At 40.3% G+C, this 18,824-nt stretch overlaps 1 protein-coding gene across 3 annotated transcripts in view; it reads right to left on the reverse strand.

Moving 5' to 3' along the window:
* The window catches only part of LOC136877426 (cysteine-rich secretory protein 3), a 196,110-nt gene that overhangs the window by 52,047 nt on the left and 125,239 nt on the right, over positions 1-18,824 (reverse strand). For all 3 annotated transcript variants that reach the window (XM_067151449.2, XM_067151451.2, XM_067151450.2), the window contains exon 3: positions 7,201-7,337. In XM_067151449.2, coding sequence (XP_067007550.1) covers positions 7,201-7,337 — 137 coding nt within the window. The remainder of the gene's footprint in view (positions 1-7,200; positions 7,338-18,824) is intronic.

The following is an 18,824-nucleotide window of genomic DNA, read 5'->3' on the forward strand; positions in this document are numbered from 1 at the left end:
AGTGGGTCTCGGTCCACAAGTGACTATGGCTGGCCCTTGGCCAGACAGCACTGCACTCTGACCGGCCAACCGAGCAGTGGAGGCATGGCTACGGCTTTATCGTGGCTCTACGCCTCCATATTCGCGAGACGGAGAAACGTTGGTCCCCACCGCCTGCTGTCCTGAGAATGGTTTTCCATGCTTTTCCATTCTCCTGCACTAAGGCGAATGTCGGGACAGTTCCTAGTATAGGCCACGGCCGCAAATCCTCTCACCTTCTCCGCACGTCTCCTTCTCCGATACAGATTTCCTGGCCTGAGAGACGGCGTCACCGTCTAGGAGGCCCGCCTCCCCCTTCAGGGGAGGAATGAAAACATTTCGTATAGTAGTAGTTAAATTCAGAGATAGCCTGGTTTTGTTCTAAGCTATAGCTTCATTAATACACCGTGGCATAGCAATATCAAGAGGGCAAGAGCAGGGAATGACATTTCTCCGTCAATATTAGCCGTTTTGAAATACTGTACACAATAACATTTGTGATATAATTTCTAATATGTTTCATGCGTTGTACGAGGAATTCTGTAATAAGTAATAACGGATATATTTTTGTGATTATTACATTTCTCACAAACTTCCAAATACCTTCGAAACTATTTGTTCTATCTCAAAAGTGTATATAACAAGAAATATAGTAGCCTACATTTAATTTCCAGTCTTTTATATTTGATACGAGCCCTTGCTGGCGAGATGTAGTGTTTAGAGTGCACTATGTCTTCTGGTATGGGCTAGAGCAATTTGTTACTTTCATTGACCTGTCTCTGTCTTATCCTTGGCTTCGACAATATGAAAGTGACCGAGGTATGAGCGATGCTAGTAATACCATTCCTTATGCAGCCAGTCCCTGTTATGATTGGTGTGAAAATATAGGGTCGGTTGGTGCATGCATTTCAGTGGGCTTGGCAGACTGATATGCAATAGCAACTGCTGGCTCGGTGAGGAAAGCAACGGGAAACTACCTCACTCCTCATTTCCCTAGTATGCCTCTTCGGTGACGCCTAGGCTGTCTGTGATAGCCTTTGGTTGAACTGTGGAGGATCAGACCAGCCTTCGGGCTGAATACCCAACATACATATATTTGATACATTTCAGCGTACGGACTACAATAACGTAGATTTTGTGTTAAATCCATCAGCAGTGCCAACGGCCGTAGCTGTGTTGAAACACCGGATCCCGTGAGATCTCGGAAGTTAAGCAACATTGGACGTGGTCGAGATTTGGATGGGTTGCACGCGTTGTTGGTGGGGGCTAAGGGAATGGAGGGGGAATGGAGAAGCGGAAAGGAACTGGCCAGCCTACCGTACGTAAACTCCGGCTCAGGCACACCATTGCGGAGGTTCGGACCTGCCTTTTGGCATTACCATCAGCAGTGATTGCTGACATAGAAATAGATGGCATTATGATGAAAGTTTTATGAAGATACGCTTTGTACGAAAACTGGTCCATAAACGAGGACTACGACAGCTAATAAGTTAGTGATGTTGAGTGTAAATTAAGCACATGATTTTTCATCAATTAAATCCTAACAATATTTGTCGAATAAAGGCGGTTAGTGTGATGAAAGTTTGTGATGTTGAAGCACGTACACTTGTCACGTGATAGCACTTAAGTACTAAGTTCTTGTCACACAGCCCGTGGGCTATGCTGATTTGTTATCTACTGCACGTATAAATGTAATTATCCAGGAATGAATACAGTAGAAGGACCGCTCCAAGCTATGTGAGTCACCACACCTAAAGAGAAAGTACGAATGATTTTCGCTTGTGAGAGCGAAGTTATCACAAGAGCTTGGGCCAATGTCTGACAAAAATTTGTATACAACGTATTCTTTAAGGAATAGATTTGTGTAAAATGTGTCATAAAATACTAATAAAATACTAATAAAATGAATGTGAAGCACAGTTGTATTTAAAGGTAGATATAAAAATGAATAAACATGAATTGATTACACACACCCAGGCATCCTAGAAACTTAGAACTTGGTATTAGAGAACCGAGCATGTGACGTTTGGGACGGTCGTGTGTTTATTTACCGGTAAGCTGAATAACAGAGGTCGTGGGATGATCACTTTCATAAAAAATGTTATCAGCTTTACGCCCCACTAACTAATCTTTTTTACGGTTCTCGAAGACGCCGAGGTGCCAGAATTTTGTCACGCACGAATTCTTTTACGTGTCACTAGATCTACCGACACGAGGCTGACGTTTTTGAGCACCTTCAAATACCACCGGACTGAGTCAGGATCGAACCTACTAGGTTGGGATCAGAAGACCAGGGCCACTCAGCCCGGTGGACAGTCAGTTTAAACGATCATGTGATGATTTACCTGAATAACCGATGTGGTTTCGAACAGTCAGTTTAAATAACCGCGTGTAGGTTTACCTGAATAACAGAGGTCGTTTGAGACACTCAGTTTAAAAGGATCGTGTGTTTGTTTACCTGTATAACAGAGGTCGTTTGGGACACTCAGTTTAAAGGATCGTGTATTGGTTTACCTGAATAACAGAGGACGTTTGGGACACTCAGTTTAAAAGGATCGTGTGTTGGTTTACCTGAATAACAGAGGTCGTTTCGGGAGGTCAGTTTAAAGGATCGTGTGTTGGTTTACATGAATAACAGAGGTCGTTTCGGACGGTAAGCTTACAGGTTCGTGTGTTGGTTTACCTGAATAACAGAGGACGTTTGGGACGGTCACTTTAAAGGATCGTGTGTTGGTGTGCCTGAAGAGCAGAGATCGTTTGGGACGGTCAGTTTGAAGAATATAACAATGCGGAATTATCTCAGATAAAAAATGCTAGTAGCAGTCAGTTTGTGAGGTGACAGCCTGACTGTGAAATAGAGGCTCCTGCTATAGAAATATGGAGCACAAAAATGGGCAATGTTTGTATTGGGGCTAACAATTTCAAACTACTTTTGCTAGCCTATTTGTTTTACGTCACACCTACTCAGATAGGTCTTCTCCGACTCGTTGGCTGAATGGTCAGCGTACTGGCCTTCGGTTCAGATGGTCCAGGATTCGATTCCCGGCCGGGTCGTGGATTTTAACCTTCATTGGTTAATTCCAGTGGCCTGGGGGCTGGGAGTTAGTGCTGTCTCCAACATCCCTGCAACTTACACACCACACATAACACTATCATCCACAACAATAACACGCAGTTACTTACAAATGGCCGATGCCGCCCACCCTCATCGTAGGGTCTGCCTTATAAGGGCTGCACTCGGCTAGTAATAGCCGCACGAAATTAAAAGGTAGGTCTTATGGACAGGACAGGTGAGGACTAGGAAAGAAACGACCGTGGCTTTAATAAAAGGTACATCCCCAGTATTTGCCTGACTTGAAAATGGGAAACGACGAAAAACCATCTACAGGGCTGCCGGCAGTCTCCCGAATACTGGATACTGGCCGCACTTAAGTGACTGCAGCTATCGAGCTCGGGGCTAATATGTGTTCATGGCATACATATTATCAGTGCCAGAATTATACAGCAAAATCGTTGATGTTGAAAATTACTTGGAATCAGGCTCTAAGTACCCACGTGAACTCAAAATCAATCAATCAATCAATCAATATCCGACTCGTTGGCTGAACGGTCAGCGTACTGGCCTTCGGTTCAGAGGGTCCCGGGTTCGATTCCCAGCCGGGTCAGGGATTTTAACCTTAATTGGTTAATTCCAATGGCACGGGGGCTGGGTGTATGTGTTGTCTTCATCATCATTTCATCCTCATCACGACGCGCAGGTCGCCTACGGGCGTCGAATAGAAAGACCTGCACCTGGCGAGCCGAACCCTTCCTGGGATATCCCGGCACTAAAAGCCATACGACATTTCATTTTTTCATTTCAATCAATCAATCGTCTTTGATCTGCATTTAGAGCTGCATTTAGACAGGGTGTCTCCACTGACACCCGACAATTACTAGGATAAGCTTGTGTTTCCTACATACATTATTAATCTTAACCTCTCAATGCATATAAAATATGCTCTCTCTGCTCAGCATTACATCACAGAAGTTCAGCTTACGTAATACGACCCACGTGTACAAAAGAGACAATCGAAATAGAAACTCTTCATAAACAAATGGTTGATCTGGGATCAAGGATCATGGCGGCATTAAGTGGTACCCACAGCGGATTAAACTCCAGCCATCAAAGAGGACCCCTCTCAAAAAACATCTGGAGAGTTGTATCTTTACTGAGCAATGCTCAAAGGCAGCTCTACGATTTAGGATTGCCCTTTGTTCCAGGTTGTATGAAATGTCTCATGTATGAAGCGAGAAAAGCTTGTTCCGTTCTGAAGACATAAGGTACACCATTGCAGTAAAATATGACAATTACCTATCGTCTTTTTACTATACAGTGTACAGTCAAAGGAAAATCTAGATGCCCTACTATCAGGGGTGGCAAACCTTTTCCAACTAGTGTGCCATTTTCTGTCTGGTTTATTTTTCTCATCTGTATATTGTGCCACTTGTTATTTTCCTTTGGAATGGCTACAACCCCCCAACCCCCTCCAAGCCACCCCAACTTCCATCCCTAATTCCAAATTATGTTTCATAATATGTTATTACTTATTACATATACACCGTAAAATAATACGTTTTATTGCTTGTTCCGTGGTCGTATTTTGCCAATACCACAAAAATACATTTTTAATACGTAAGTTTTAAGAATACCTAACATTATTTTTCTTTAAATATAATAAGTGCCCATTGTAGCACACTTCGTCATTGAGTATTATTGGATATAGAAATCAAAAATGCTAATATTGCCGAAGGACTTTAAGTGAAATGTCGTTCTCAACTTTAGTGTGAAACTTGTTGCTGAATCTTAGTAGCCATGATATTTATGTTCGATTCTTAACTTGTTGTCTTCGATAACACACAAGAAGCACTTAGGTCTGAATTAAGACGGTTCCTAACAGTCGACTTCACAACGTTCATTGCATAAAATAGCTGTTCACAGGCACATGATGTCCCAAACAAAGTAACTAACGCTGTAGCAAGTTTGTTCATGGCTGAAAATATTTGTGGGAGGCTGTTCCGCTGTTCAAGTATTCTTCTGGAAATAAAATTCACCATCAACAGCACACTCGATTTTCACCCATTCTTCATCAAGTTGTAGGAATTAGTTCACCGATGTACTGCTGTCTTGAAATTCAGTAAAGTGGGCCAATGATCTTCGATGTTAGGCCCCTTTAAACAACAAGCATCATCATCAAATTCAGTAACTCCATTTCTAAACTGCCAATACTTAACCACTCAAAAAATTGGCCTTAATATCACTCATTTGTGCAATAGGAGACTTTGAAATAAAGTGCGATAGTTTCTCCAAATCTGGAAGTTGGCAACTATTTGCGTTACAAACTTCGAAACAATAAACAGTTACACACTAAAAATAAAACGCGATGCTGGCAACCACACAAGCCACACTTCGCTAATTGATTGATGTGGGTGAGCGAATGGTTCGCGGACGCATCTGACATTTGTCTCACTTGACCTCCGGACCTACCAATGTTGAAGTGTTGCTATAATGCACGTCCGAATGGAAATAGAATTTAAATTTTCGGTATTTATTTCTTAAACCTGAAACACTATAACTATACCATGCATGAGATATGCATAGTATATAGTACAAGACGTACATAAAAACGTTAATATGTGCATGTGATGTGCCACCGAAATCGTGTTCGCGTGTCACCTAGTGACACGCGTGGCATAGGTTCGCCATCCCTGCGCCTACTTAATATAGCACTAACATATGAACGCACGCATAAAAAAATCGAACATACGAACGTATCATTAACTTATACAGGGGTTAACTAGATGGATGATAAAATGGCCATTGATTTACCCTCGCGTAATAAGGTCTTAATCCCCATTAAGAAGACAATAATACTTATTTTTAACGTACTTATTTAACTGCAAGATATATCTTGGTGATGGAGATTGTGCCAACATCTTATGGAACTGTATGTATTCAGGTCGATAAAAGACAACCTCTAGCTCATTGAAAAGCTACTGTTAGTTGCTGGGATCTTTGGCCGTGTGGAAATGTAAACCCAAATGGTGAACATTGCCGAGTGTTTAACAAACAACAGATCGAACACTTGACCATACTTCAACACGATATCTTCCGAACTGCTCGTATAGTCACGCTGACACAATCAAGTCGACTGTCCTCTCCCCGCAGGAGATGGGGAGACCCCTTTAGCACGGCCACAGAAGCCAGCATCACACAACTGACAGTACTGATCTACTTTGACCAGGCTCAAATAAGCTCGGTGGTGGCTATGATCATTGCCTTAAGAGAAAGTGCAGCTGGACGACCATCCCCTCCAACACTAATCAGAACTGACTCTTCGAATACTGGAGATGTGTGTGTATCTAACCCTCAACCCGTAGCTCTACGGAGTCGGGTATAAAGTGAGGTGAATCTTCGTAGCAAGGCGGCAACCTCATCAAAAGAGTCAATAATACGAGTATGAAATGAATGACGTGATGTATGATACTGCAGTAGGAAGCGCTAGGGTAAAACCCGGTGCCGACACACAGACTACTCCTGTCGAATAGCACAAAGGAGGGCGTGCTTAAGGCTTAATGTCTCCATCAGGCGGACGAATCACCATCATCAACGTCATTTGCCATCACTCCATATGAACACTTGCAATCCAGTGATTAGAAATTGTATACCACCAATTGCTGACCAATATTATAATGGTGATTCTTTTTTTCGACCAGCGGGACTCGAACCGGCTAACCACGGTGTCTGACGCCTTAACGACCATGGCCACCAAGCGGGTTCTTTGAAGAATAAAGGTATGGCTCAAAGAAAAGGACCAAGAAGGGCTTCCTAGGCCTCGTAAATCCAATACCGTCGGGGTCGGAAAGGAGTAAGAGTTGACGAAGGGAGGTTGGAGGGAAAGATGAAAAAGAGAAGCCGTGCACAAGTAAGTGGAAGTAATGCCAGACTCAGCTTGGGAACCCGTCATCACCACCCACACTCCTGAGAGTCCCTGGAAATTGCACCCTTAGTTACCTCTTATGTAATCGGTTATGCACTCACTTCAAATAGGGAGACCTCCCCTTCGAGTCGCGAGGTTGATACTCATTCCGATGCCATCGTACGAGCTCAGGATAAGTTACTTTGTAACAATGTGTACTTACCATACGCAGCATGTTGGCTGCAGGAGGAGACACCTGAGTCCGGAAGAAGTTGTGGTAGGTGACGATCTTCCTCTGGACCTCACGGGATGACGTCACCAGCTTGTTGCGAGGGATCCTGTCGCCGAACAGCCGCGGCCCTGGTAACACACATCAACACTCCTGAGATCTCCAGTTCGTCTGTAAACATTGATATTTGAACCAAGACAAAGTCCTGACACTTGGTAGGGAAAAATATTCAATTTCATAGTGAAATAAGTAGGTTTGATTTTAGGTCTACTCTGTGTAAATATACATATTTTCAATGAATATTGAATTTTCACGACCGCATTGTAATCGAAACCAACTTTCAACCTATTAGGTCGTGTTACGTACATTTAGTACGTGTTGAAGAAATGTTAAGTACAGAACAAAAATGGCCAACCGGACACCAGTGGGAGGTTGTGGGTTCGGGCGTTAGAGGCCACGTTAGGTAACAGTTACATGTTTCTGGAAGCCTTCTGCACAGCCCAAAACTTTAGCATCCTTTCTCTGGCAGCTTGTCTTCTTTCTTCCGTCCACCCACGGTTAAGTTTTGGTTCGTCATGGAATCCCTGGAATTTGTCGATCACTGACCTAAACTTTGTTCGGTTTGAGATGTCTTCTGAATTTAGCTCCACCTGTTTCAGATTCTTTCTCACCTCCCTGAACCATTTGTCCGACACTTTAGGTCTGCTGTTTAGTATTGTGAAAATCCTTTTCGTTAGTCTCTTCTCATCCGTTCTGAATAAATGCCCATAGAATTTAAGTCTACGTTTTCTCATGAACTCAATTAGCCTTTCATTGTCACGGTAAAGTTCTTCCTCTTACTCGAAACCTATATTGTCCATCCACAATCTTTGGACCCATTATTTTGCGAAGGATCTTTCTTTCGAATTTCTCAGCTTTTCTCAGTCCCTCTTTCCCTGTCATTTGGAGGCGTTCACTAGCGTACAGACATTCCTTTTTAATCACTGTATTGTAGTGCCTTAGTTTGGCTCGCCTGGAGATGGTTTTCTTGTTGTATACAGGATAATATGTCCTACGAAAAGCCTCAGCCATCTTCTCCCGGCTGGTGTTGTTTGCTTCTCTTTCATTAGTTTTCAATTGCACTATTTCACCCAAGTGCTTAAAGCTATCATCTCTTTCTTCTTTACTGTGTTCTGTCTTCAGGCACTATACCAGTAAAAGAGCCCGACTTTAAGATTTTAATTTTAACGTAAGCATGAAATAGTTCTCAGGGCGAAACTGGATGAACACTAGCTAGGGCTTAGTACAGGAGGCAGGGTCCTATCTACAAGAAAAATTTTAATCAGATTGAACAAGAGTTTATTCATGAAATGCATATCAAATTGCACATCACCTCATTGTAGATAGGGGTTGTCTTCAACATCGTCCTTTTAATGGTCCGGGTCTCCAGCACACCGGGCCGAACAGGCTGGAACATGTTCCGGAAGATGTCAAATACTCCATTAAGATGAGGTCGGAACACCCAGGTTGGTCGTGTATGAGTAAGTCTCGAACTTCCGATGTTCTGGATGATCTCCGATGGTCTCTGACGATGTTGCAGGTAATCACTCATTACCTAAGTCCAATGTGGCTGATAGACTCAATGTCCACAAAGACTTCTTCGTCACTCGCAGAATTTACAAGTTAAAGTTCATAAAGACCTTGAATAAGTGGTTTCTCACCACTGGCAAAATCACAAGTCACTGTCCATAAAGACTTTAAAGAATTCGTTCCTTAACACTCGCGAAAATGACAAGTCCATGTTCATAAAGACTTTGAATAATTTTATAGAGTTCATCACTGGCAAAAATTACAAGTCAATGTCTGTAAAGACTTTGAATGATTTTAGAGTTCATCACTGGCAAAAATTACAAGTCAATGTTCATAAAGACTTTGAATAATTTTAGAGTTCATCACTGGCGAAAATCACAAGTCACTGTTTATAAAGACTTAGAATATCCGACTCATTGGCTGAACGGTCAGCGTACTGGCCTTCGGTTCAGAGGGTCCCGGGTTCGATTCCCGGCCGGGTCGGGGATTTTAACCTTAATTGGTTAATTCCAATGGCACGGGGGCTGGGTGTATGTGTTGTCTTCATCATCATTTCATCGTAAACACGACGCGCAGGTCACCTACGGGTGTAAAATAGAAAGACCTGCACCTGGCGAGCCGAACCCTTCCTGGGATATCCCGGCACTAAAAGCCATACGACAGTTCACATTTCAAGACTTAGAATAATTTGTTCCTTAACACTCACAGATATTACAAGTCCATGTTCAGAAATACTTTGAATAATTTTAGAGTTCACGCGCGCACAATTGATAAGTCCCATATGGCCGTGATGGTTTAAGTTCCGCATGAAGACTGTCACTACTCGAAGATAGCTTCTGACGACTACGGCAGCGTGTAGAGCCAGGCTGAATACTCAGCTGTGACTGACTGATCAGGCTAAAGTGAGCCCTCCTTATATTCGGTTTGGGGGCTTCTACGTCATCATATTGCGTTATCCCTTGAAGCTGGTTATCTCATGAATCCCTCGACGGATTTACTTGAGATTCACGCTTTGCGACGTTTATGCGATTCCCTTTAAAATGACATGTCGCCCAAGTCGCTACCATAATTATTAGAGGAGTTTTAAAATTTTCTTAATCGAATGTTCGTGAAGGTATGACGCATGAATCCAGAACATACCAGGTCAAGCCAGCTACACTTGGTGTGTCAGGCGGGTGATCTCTCATGCCCCTGCAGCTACGTCACACACACAGCTGTCCTCGACTCGCTCGCTCGTTCCACCGAATGTAGACAAACCAGGCTTGCTCGGAGTATTACGCGTGATGATTAAATGCAATTAACTATCAAAAAATACGCATGTACAGGTCGTAACCGGTACAGCACCAAGGGGCTATTTTGATGTTTATTATATATTTAGTTTTTTCGAAAGAAATCGGTAGTCTTGCTTTTCCTGCTTGTAGTTTTAGTACATTCAGCTGTTCTATTGGTGTGTCAGTATTCCTAGACAGCAGCACGAGGTTATCAGCAAAGGCAAGGCAATTAATCATGACACCACTTTTTAATCCTCCAATGTATATTTAGTTAAGTAGTCCTTTTCTGTACAGTTATTTTTCCCATTCCCGGATGATCTTCTCCAACACACAGTTGAAAAGAATTGGTGACAGTCCATCATCCTGTCTGACTCCTGTTTTAATTTCGAACTGCTTGGAGATCTCTCCCATAAACTTAACTTTCGAATGTGTCCCTGTGTACATAATAATAATAATAATAATAATAATAATAATAATAATAATAATAATAATATGCAGATCGTCATACGTGCATATACATAACTGATTTTGTCCTAATATGCAATATATATATTCAATTCTCGAACACAGTGGCAGATAAATAACATACACTCTCTGACGCTATGCTCGACTGTCTTTGCCTCCAGTATAATGGTGATAATTCTGGTGCAGGCTGCGTGAATCCCATGGCCAATTGACTCTCCAGAAGTAGAAGTCTTGTTTCTAAATCTCCCGACTTTCTGTCAAGGAATCGAGCTCACATCCTTGCAGCTGTGCAGAGTACACCCTTACTACCTCAGCTAGGCAGTCTCCGTTCAACTTCTCGCACCTAAACTGGTTTCTTTTCTTGGAGCTACAGTAGAAGTCAAACTCGACCTAAAGAATAGGAGGCTAACCTGGCAGCCCCTTGTCCATGGCAACAGTTTAGTTGGAAAATATCAAGAGTTTACCTAGCGTTGTTCGACAGGTAAGGTGACAAAGCTACCATACACAAACAGGAGAAAACAATGGCAAACATACGTCTCAAGTTAAGAGTCGCGGAGGGGAAAACCTACCTAGTTATAATTAAAATGCAGACGTACCATACTAAGGTATGAGGTATGTTATGAGGGTATTTAGGGGTTGTAGTAAGGATGTAAAGGAGAGGACATATAAGTCTCTGGTAAGACCCCGATTACAGTATAGTTCAAGTGTACGGGACCCTCACCAGTATTACTTGATTCAAGAGCTGGAAAAAATCCAAAGAAAAGCAGCTCGATTTGTTATGGATGATTTCCGACAAAAGAGTAGCGTTACAAAAATGTTGCAAAGTTTTGGCTGGGAAGACTTGGCAGAAAGGAGACGAGCTGCTCGACTAAGTGGTATGTTCCGAGGTGTCGGTGGAGAGATGGAGTGGAGTGACATTAGTAGACGGATACGTTTGAGTGGTGTCTTTAAAATTAGAAAAGCTCACAATATGAAGATAAAGTTAGAATTCAAGAGGACAAATTGGAGCAAATATTCATTTATAGGAAAGGGAGTTAGGGATTGGAATAACCAAGGGAGATGGTCAATAAATTTCCAATTTCTATGCAATGATTTAAGAAAAGGCTAGGAAAACAACAGATATGGTATCTGCCACCTGGGCGACTGCCCTAAATGCAAACCAGTAGTGAGTGACAGTGATTGTTTGAGAAATTCTGAAATATCCACAAGAAAAGAACACACCCTAAACTGATCTCTGTCTATAAATGAAAACTGTCTGCATAAATAATAGCCGAGACTATTTCAGCGTGACTTCTTCAACAAATAAAGTTAGGGGATGAAGTAACACGTTGTCACTAATATTATAAAACAGCCTATAACCCCTCACTGGATAAATACTATCTTTATTTATTTTCTTTCTCTTCCTTTGCTGGTGCTTTAACGTCGTTCCCACTCAGGTAAGTTAAGAAAAGAGCTATGATGCGAAAGGAGCGACGATGGCCTTAATTAAAATGCATCCGTCGAAGACTGTGGAGAAGGAGAAAAGAAGGAAGTCTGATCCCTAGAATAGTGAATTTTCAATTGATAAAAACAGTTTGAAGCACGAGTACGAAGGACATTACATAGGTTTTTAAAAAGTTGCCCAAGGGAGCTTGAACTGAAAATATGAAAAGAGATGGTACCGATACGTGGAGGAGGAGGAGGAGGAGGAGGAAGAAGAATAAGAAGAAGAAATGGTCTGAGCAGGTTGGCTATGCGTTTCGGTTTACGCAGCTGTGAGGTGGAGGTGGCGATTTGTTTTAAGAGGAAATACAACGAGTTAACGATCCTCACACATAGCTGTGAACTATCGTTCAGGAGATGAGTTCGAATCCCACTTCCCTGAAGATGATTGTCGAAGGTTTCCCATTTCCACACCTAACTATACCTACCGTAATTAAGGCCACGGTCACTTCTTTCCCAGTCCTAGCCCTGTCCTATCTCCTCGTCGTCATAAGACTTGTCTGTGTCTGCGTGACGTAAAAAGCAAAAAATAAGGAGTATTGAGACGTTCAAGTTGGAGTCGCCTGTTCGACAAGAAATATTATCACTAGTTTTAAGGCCTAGTGAGCCACAGTGAATACAGAGAGAACACACGAAGAATGTCTATATTCAAAACTAAGACAAGGAAGGAGCATCAAGTCGCTGAACTCATATCGAGGCCAGAGGTTGCTGTTCGCTTCAGCGGACGGATGCGGAAGTCATTTGGCAGCAAACACTTGCTGAACGATAGCTTTCCAGATGTGTGTTGTATAAACCAGTCGACAAGAAGAGTAGCCCAGTCTGGAGCAAAGAAGGGAGACGGATTCTAGATTCTACCGGGAAAATGCAGGAGTTTCAAAAGTTGTTTCTTTACTGGAGAAATCAATCTAATAATAGAATGTCAATGTCTTTCGAACACAGTTTATATGCATTTAAAAATACGAAACAGAGACGTTATAACACACAGAATGACAAATTTAGTCCAATCAAGTGGACGTTTCCAGGTTATTCAAATCAGTAGTGGCGATTGAGAATTAGAAGTGGGGGAAGGGAAAAAAATGATAGACAAAAAATGTCCCCGGGTCCAAGGGATATCGCGTGGGGGTGGGGAGTAGACATCAACATTGAAATACATTGCTATGAAATGGTAAGTTGTTGATGTTTTTAATAATACAATATACAATGAAACTTTCACTAAAGGAACAACCATTTCACATGTATTACAATTAAATAGAAGTATGGCGCGATTATATAGTTTAGAAGTAATTTAACACTAATAAAGTAGCAGACGCTAGATAGAACTGAACAGACACATTGACGGAGTGTGACTGCCTGACACCCTTCGTCGCAGAAGATGCTAAACATTGTTCTGCGAGTCTCCACTACTTGCTGTGGCGCCGCACAATTCGGTTAGCCGCGACGAACGACATTTCGTGCGTATTTCCGCTAAGTATTACTCTTAATAATAAATAAATTAGAGGGAATAATCAGCTCAAAAGACAACAGGGTTTGTACAAATTGCCTTTTTTTTAAATAATACATAGTTTCAGGCGGTTAAAATGAAATCATTTTTTTCTCCACAAACTGGGGGGCAACTGCCCCCCGTCGCATCCCCCCCCCCTAATCGCCGGTACTGCTTCAAATACGCCAAAATACAGGCTACAAGCACTAATACAGATCTGTTTAAAAATTGTAAACTTGTTGCTGTGCTGGAAAAGAAAAGTAGGTCATAAACTAATCAATTTACAGTAAAGGGTGATGCACTTTTTCCGTTATGCACGATTCCCACCAACAATTTATATACAGTACATATAAAATAACTTGTCGTTACTGACTGACTGACTGACTGACTGACTGACTGACTGACTGACTGACTGACTGACTGACTGACTGATTCATCATCGCTGAGCCAAAACTACTGGACATAGAGAAATGAAATTTTGCGAATACATTTATATTAGAGTGTAGATACTCACTAAGAGAGGAGTTTTGATATTCCGTCGCTAAGGGGGTGAAAATGGGGATGAATTTTTCAAATGAGCATATCTATATCTCAAAAAATTAAACTTTACATACATAAAAATTGATATTTAGAATCTCCTGTAAAAATAAAGAAACACGTTTTTTTTTTTCGAAAATTTCCCTTAAGAGGGGTGAAAAAAGGTGATGATTCCTATATGTCAAAAAATTTTGTTACAGACATGAAAATTGGTATTTGGAATATCCTTTAAAAATAAACACGTATTTTTGTATTAGGAAAATCCAATTAATGTGGGAGAATGAACAGGAATGACAAAAGGGATGAATTAAAAAAAGGAACATATCTACAGTATATCTCAGAAACACAAATTGTTACAGACGTGAATGATAGGTATTTGGAAACTCTTGTAAAAGTAAAGAAATACAGATATTTTCGGAAAGTCCACTTAAGGGGAACTGAAATAGGGGTTGAATTTTTTTAAATGCGAATATCTACGGAACATCTCATAAACTAAACATGTAACAGACGTGAATATTGATGTTTGGAGTCTTCTTTAAAGATAAAGAAATGCCTATTTCTTTGGTTTTGGAAAATCCACTTAAGGGGGTAAAAGATTTGAAAAATTAGTTGAATTCTTTGTTTGAGGTTATTTATATCTCAAAAACTAAAGATGTTGCAGATGTGATAATTGGTATTTGGAATCTCCTTTAAAAATAGAGAAACATGTATTCTTTGGTTTCAAAAAATCCACTTAAAGGGGTGAAAGAATTGAAAAATGATTTGAATTATTTGTATGAGGATACTTATATCTTAAAAAACTAAGGATGTTACAGACTTGAAAATTGTTGTCTGGAATCTCCTTTAAAAATAAACACGCTTTTTTTGTGGGGGATTCAAACTGCGGGGGGTTAAAAAGGAGTTGAATCCGTTTTATGAGGATACATATATCTCAAACACTGAATATGTTACAGTCATGATAATTGGTATTTGGAAGCTCCTTTGTAAATAAACACGTATTTTTTGTTTTAGGAAAATTCACTTCAGTGGGAGGGTGAAAGGAAGTGAAAAAATTGAATTATTTTATGGTGATACTTATATCCCGAAAACTGAAGATGTTGCAGACGTGAAAATTGATATTTGGAACCTCCTTTAAAAATAAAGAAACGTGCATTGGGGTGGGGAGGGGAATCAACTTTGGGGGGAGGGGTGAAAAAGGCGTTGAATTCTTTTTATGGGAATACATGTCTCAAAAACTGAAGATGTTACAGACATGAACATTTGCATTTGGAATCTTCTTTCAAAGTAAAGAGGTATTCTTTTGTTTTTAGAAAAACCACTTAGGAGGCTTAATAAATTGAAAAATTAGTTGAATTCCTTGTATGAAGGTACTTACATCTCTAAAACTAAATGTTTTATGAATGTGAAAAATGGTATTTTCTCCTTTAAAAATAAAGACACACGTATTTTCGGCGGGTGGATCAACTAGGGGTGGAGCCGGAAAAGGAGTTTAATTCTTATGTATGAGGATACATATATCTCAAAAACTGAAGATGTTACTGTCGTGATAATTTATATTTGAAAGCCCCTTTATATATAAATTAAGATAAATGTACTTTTTGTTTTCGGTAAATTCACTTAGGGAGGGAGAGTGACACGAAGTTAAGCAATTGAATTCTTTTATGGGAATACTTATATCTCAAACCCTGAAGGTTACAGACGTGAAAATTGGTATTTGGAATCTAACTTAAAAACAAATAAACACATTTTGTGGGGGGGGGGGGGTGAAATTAACTTAAGGGGTGAGAGTGAAAAATAGTTGAATTGTTTTTATGAGTATACTTATAGTTCAAACACTGAAGATGTTACTGACATGAAAATTTGTATGTGAAAGAAGATTCCAAATAAAGAAACACGCATTCTTTTCTTTTCGGAAAATCCACTTAAGGGAATGCACGAATAGAAAAATTAGTTGAATTCTTTGTATGAGGGTACTTATATTTCAAAAACTAAATATGTTACAGACGTAAAAATGGTATTTATAATCTCCTTTAAAATAAAGAAACACATACTGTTTTGTTTTCGGAAAATTACTTAAGGCGGGGGAGCGGGAGGGGGACGCGAAAAATTAGTTGGATTATTTGTATGAAGATACTTATAACTTTAAAAAAATTAAAGATGTTGCAGACGTGAAAATTGGTATTTGGAATCTCCTTTAAAAATAAACATGTACTTTTTGTTTTCGGAAAATCGACTTAATGGGGGGGGGGAGGGGTGAAAGTAAGTAAAGGTGTTGAAATGAAATGAAATGAAATGAAATGAAATGGCGTAAGTACGAGGACATGTTCGGCTCGCCAGGTGCAGGTCTTTTGATTTGACTCCCGTAGGCGACCTACGCGTCGTGATGAGGATGAAATGATGATGAGGACGACACATGCACCCAGTCCCTGTGCCAGAGAAATTAACCAATTAAAGTTAAAATTCCCGACCCTGCCGGGAATCGAACCCGGGACCCCTGTGACCAAAGGCCAGCACGCTAACCATTTAGCCATGGAGCCGGACAGTAAAGGTGTTGAATTCTACTTATGATGATACTTATATCTCAGAAGCTGAAGATGTTACAGACGTGAAAGTTGGTATTTTGAATCTCCTTTATTAATAAAGAAACATGTATTTATTGTTTTCGGAAGTCCACTTAAGAGGTGAGAGGGGTGGAAAGAAGTGAAGAAGAAGTTGAATGCTTTTTATGAGAATACTACCTTATAAATCCCAAAACTGAAGATGTTAAAGACGTGAAAACTGGTATTTGGAATCTCTTTTTAAAGAAACTTCCTTTTTGTTTTCCGAAAATCCATTTTAGGAGGTAAAAATAATTGAAAAAACGGGTGAATTTTTAAATTGAGTACCGATATATCTACAGTATATGTCAAAAACTTAACATGTTACTGTACAGGCGTGAAACTTGGTGTTTGGAAAGTCCTTTAAAAATACAGGGACATTTTTATTTTTATTTTCGGAAAGGCACTTAACGGGGGTGGAAATATTTCTTGGTATACCAACGATGTATTTAATGAACAGTTGCTTAGCTTGTACGAGGCCTGTTCAAAAAATAACCAAACTTTCAAAATTCCGCGCAAATGCGAAGTCTTAGTGGTTTCCGGTAATTAGCACGATAGGCCTATACAGTAATGGAATCCTTCTTAAGTGAGTAGCCATTCGTAGCACATTTCTGAAACAGTTACCACTCAGGAGCTGTTGGTTTGCGAGTGTGTACAGTATGTGTTGTGATTGTCGGCATGTCTGCATATTTCAATATTCACTTCTGCTTCAAGCTAGGGAAAACGTTTATGGAGGCACACAGTGCAGTTAAAAAAAGAAGGTGATGTGATCGCAGAACGCGTGCGAGGTCAGGTTGAACGTAAAAGTGTTGTTGACGGTCATTTTATTTCTAAATCACGGGTCAAATGGTAAACCGCTGTTGAGAAAAAAATCTAAGGAGAAATATATCAGACTTGCAGAGGAACGACTCATGGAGTCTCCACCATGACCATGGGTGTCTTTACTTTAACCAGGGGGCCCGTGGCGGGGTTGTCATGTGGGACATGTCATTTCAGCCACTCATTCAAGCATTCTTTTTCCCAGGCCAATAGTGCTCATTTTCGTCAGCAGTCTCCCATGATCTATTTCATAAAAAGTCTTAGATAGATAGATAGACAGACATGATTTATTTTAACTGGCAAAGTTAGGGACACGTGTCCCTGTCTTACACTTAACCAGTGAAATACATAATTAACATAAAAATATATAACATACTGAATAAATGAAAAAAGAGACTGAAACAAATTACTACGGTACTATGCTATCCTGCTGTACATAAAAATAACTATTATAATACACAAATATAAATCAACATGTTGCTTCCTGCGAAGAAATTAACATACAACAAAGAACGAATTACAATTTCAATACTAATAATAATAATAATAATAATAATAATAATAATAATAATAATAATAATAATGTAGATAAACCTACTAATATTTACAATTAATTTGTCCAATTCCAGAAGTATATCACATTGACGAATGTTCAGTTTTCATGTGTTTACTGTGGGTGAAAAACATTGCAAAATGGGGATAGGGATAAGGATAACTATGCAGGAAAACCACAGCTGAGTACTTTCTAACACTACTGATGAATAATAATAATAATAATCAATAATGATAATAAGAAGAGGAAGAAGAAGAAGGACCATGGGGAGAAGAAGAAGAAGAAGAAGAAGAAGAATGACCATTAGAAGAAGAGGAAGAAGAAGACTGTCGCACTACGAGCTCGTTTCATAGAGATATTTTGAACACATTCTTTTAAATCTTCCGTGGTTTGATATCCCTTTGACCTTCTGCGGAAGGAAGTTCCATTCACGGCTGGCCACAACAGTGAAGGAATTGTTGTAGGTTGAGGATTTATGCTTAGGAATAGCGAGCAGTGTCGAGCTCGGCGCTCTGGTGTTTTTATCATGGTGTTCAGAAAGGCTATGAAATCGTTCATACAGGTAAGATGGGGATTGTAACGTAAGGATTCGGTGCAATGAAGTCAGGGTATGCAGCTTGCGTCTGTCTTCAAGGCGTAGCCATCCGAGGTCGACGTAAGACTGGGTAACATGATCTGAAAATTTCAGATTACATATAAATCTTACACAGGCATTCTGTGCACGTTGTAGTTTATCTCGAAGCTCGGTTTTCACATCTTTGTAAACTACGTCACAATAATCGAATATTGGAAGAACGAGGGTTTCAACTAGTTTCTTCTTTAAACTGAACGGAAAAGTAAATTTG

Source organism: Anabrus simplex, chromosome 7 (assembly GCF_040414725.1).
Source record: "Anabrus simplex isolate iqAnaSimp1 chromosome 7, ASM4041472v1, whole genome shotgun sequence".
NCBI classification, from domain to species: Eukaryota; Metazoa; Arthropoda; class Insecta; order Orthoptera; family Tettigoniidae; genus Anabrus; species Anabrus simplex.